This window comes from Aplysia californica, unplaced genomic scaffold (assembly GCF_000002075.1).
Source record: "Aplysia californica isolate F4 #8 unplaced genomic scaffold, AplCal3.0 scaffold01344, whole genome shotgun sequence".
NCBI classification, from domain to species: Eukaryota; Metazoa; Mollusca; class Gastropoda; order Aplysiida; family Aplysiidae; genus Aplysia; species Aplysia californica.
Window position 1 is genome coordinate 103,911 of NW_004798614.1, and position 2,409 is coordinate 106,319.

General features: G+C 39.9%; 1 protein-coding gene across 1 annotated transcript in view; it reads right to left on the reverse strand.

The window, feature by feature from the left end:
• LOC101845295 (probable serine/threonine-protein kinase tsuA) overlaps positions 1–2,409 on the reverse strand; it is an 11,347-nt gene that overhangs the window by 5,878 nt on the left and 3,060 nt on the right. Inside the window, exons 2-3 of the mRNA XM_035973516.1 lie at positions 2,092–2,184; positions 1,079–1,145 (exon numbers count right to left, since the gene is read on the reverse strand). Coding sequence (XP_035829409.1) covers positions 1,079–1,145; positions 2,092–2,184 — 160 coding nt within the window. The remainder of the gene's footprint in view (positions 1–1,078; positions 1,146–2,091; positions 2,185–2,409) is intronic.

Sequence of the window (2,409 nt, forward strand, 5' to 3'; positions counted from 1 at the left end):
TACTACTACTACTACTACTACTACTACTACTACTACTACTACTACTACTACTAATACTACTACTATTACTACTACCAATAGCATTTATATCGTGCACACCCACATTTTGTAACATGTGATATTCATTTTACAATTATTATTACTTCCCCAGCAGACCCTAGAACACTCAGAAACATTCTCAGCTTCCAAGAAGCATACTACGGGGCAAGCTGGTAACTGGAGGCACTCAGACACTAATAAACTGACAAGATCTTTCGTTGTCTACTATCCGGGTACCAATTCCCACGTGGGTGAAGTGAGGAAAATTCGTGTAAAGAGTCTGTCTAAAACACAACTTCCGGATTCGAGCCCACGACTGTACGATTGCAAGTCTGCGAGCCTAACCAAAGACGCACCTTGCTGAACTAAACGAAACTTTAGTGCAGTCTAAATTTCGTGGCGCAACTTCTTGTCAAATATTTCCTCAATTATCAAAATTGGACTCTCTAGCTTTTGCACAATGACTTGTGTCAATTTGTCTTACCGACCAGATCAATATTTTTGTAAACACCTGTTAGCTGTATTCTATAAAATTCCTTAATAAATACTAATATAAAATTTAAGGAGTTTCTACAGATTTTTAAAGGTTTACAGCAGGGGCAACAATGCTTTTAAAAGCATGTCCGCCATTTTTTTTCTAATCGCGACATTAATCATATTGATTGCATGTTTTTGAGAACCTTTAGTGCTCCAAAACTGTTCACTATAAAATTAATTTCTGGTAAAAAATGTTGCCCCTAAAAAGTGTCATTGGTGAGCTTTACATAGCCCATAATATGCGTATGCAAAATGTTTGTGAGAAGCAGGAAGTGCTGTTAACACAATCTTAGTTTTTGCGAGGCGGAGATATATAGTATTTCATAAAGATTTATGAAGAAAACTTATTTAATCTAATCACAGTTGTAGTTGAAAATTATGAATAAATTAAGACAAATTGATTCAAACTGTTGTGCAAAGTACGGGTGGCATTGATTCACAAGTTAAAGAGATATTCGAGGATTAGTTGCGCCACGAATTTTTGACCGCTCTATAAACGTACCTGCTTTGTGAACGTGCCGTAGAGCTGCATCCACTGAGGCGAATTCTGCGTTGTCTTTGTCGCTAACCTACAGGGAGATATACGAGAGGGAAGTACAGTTGAACTTTCTTTAACGGTCACCTGTTTAAGACAATCATATTATGTACAAACGGACACCTCCCATTTCTTCATAACGACACTGTACAAGATGGTCACCTGTTTTAAGTTTCTCCTCGACAATGGGTAGCCGTCTTAGACAGTTTCAAATTTACGTCATCATCATCATCATTGCCTTTCTCACCCTGCACCGGGGTATAGGCCACGGACAAACACCCTTCACTTTTATCTATCCTGGGCTAGCCTCTTGATGTTATTCCATGTCTTCCCACTTTTCTGTACATCGATTTCTGTGATTCTTCTCAAGGTTCCACGAAGTTTTCCCCTCTGTGAGTTCCAATTCAAAACTTTCTTTGCTATGCAGCTGCCTGACTTCCTGAGAGTATGTCCAATCCATTGCCACCGCCTTCTTCCTACCTCATCTCTGACTGGGATCTGTCTTGTTTTCCTTAACACTTCCTCATTGGAGACCCTGTCTGTCCATCTGATCCTCAGTAACTTTCTTAGACACCTGTTCAAGAATACCTGGATCCTCTTTATACAAGTCTGTGAGGCGTTCCATGCCTCACATCCATACAACAGGACCAACTTCACGTTTGAATTGAAAATCCTCAGCTTTGTTCAAATTTACGTGCAGATAGATAAATTGAACGGGTTTGGTGGGGGAGGGGGGGGAGTGGTATTTTTTATCAGGTCTATTTGTCTGTTTTTGTCGTTTTGCTGTGTTTTGTTTTGCTGTGTGTGTAAGTGTGTGTGTGTGTGTGTGTGTGTGTGTGTGTGTGTGTGTGTAATTATGTGTGGGTGCACACATGCGTGAGTGTGTCTGTGTGTCTGTGTGTGTGTGTGTTTGTGTCTACATGCTTGTATATGTGTGTACGTGTCTGCATATGTTATATCACTACCAGAACACAATTTACCTGGAAAAAGACTCCTAGGACGGCCAGACCGTCAGGCTTAGACATCGCTGTTTTGACGTCACCGTACTTCTCCGCGAAATTCACAATGTGCATCTGGGAAACGTATCATAATGTAACAGACGTGTGTTAGAGTTGTAAATGTATTCATTCATTCACTCATCCGTTTCTTCATTCTGTTATTGATTCACCTTTTTATCCACGTACTCTTCTATTCTTTCATTTATCCATCCATTTATTTGCTCATTCATTCATTCACTTATCTGTTCCTTCCTTCCTTCCTTCCTTCCTTCCTTCCTTCCTTCCTTCCTTCCTTCCTTC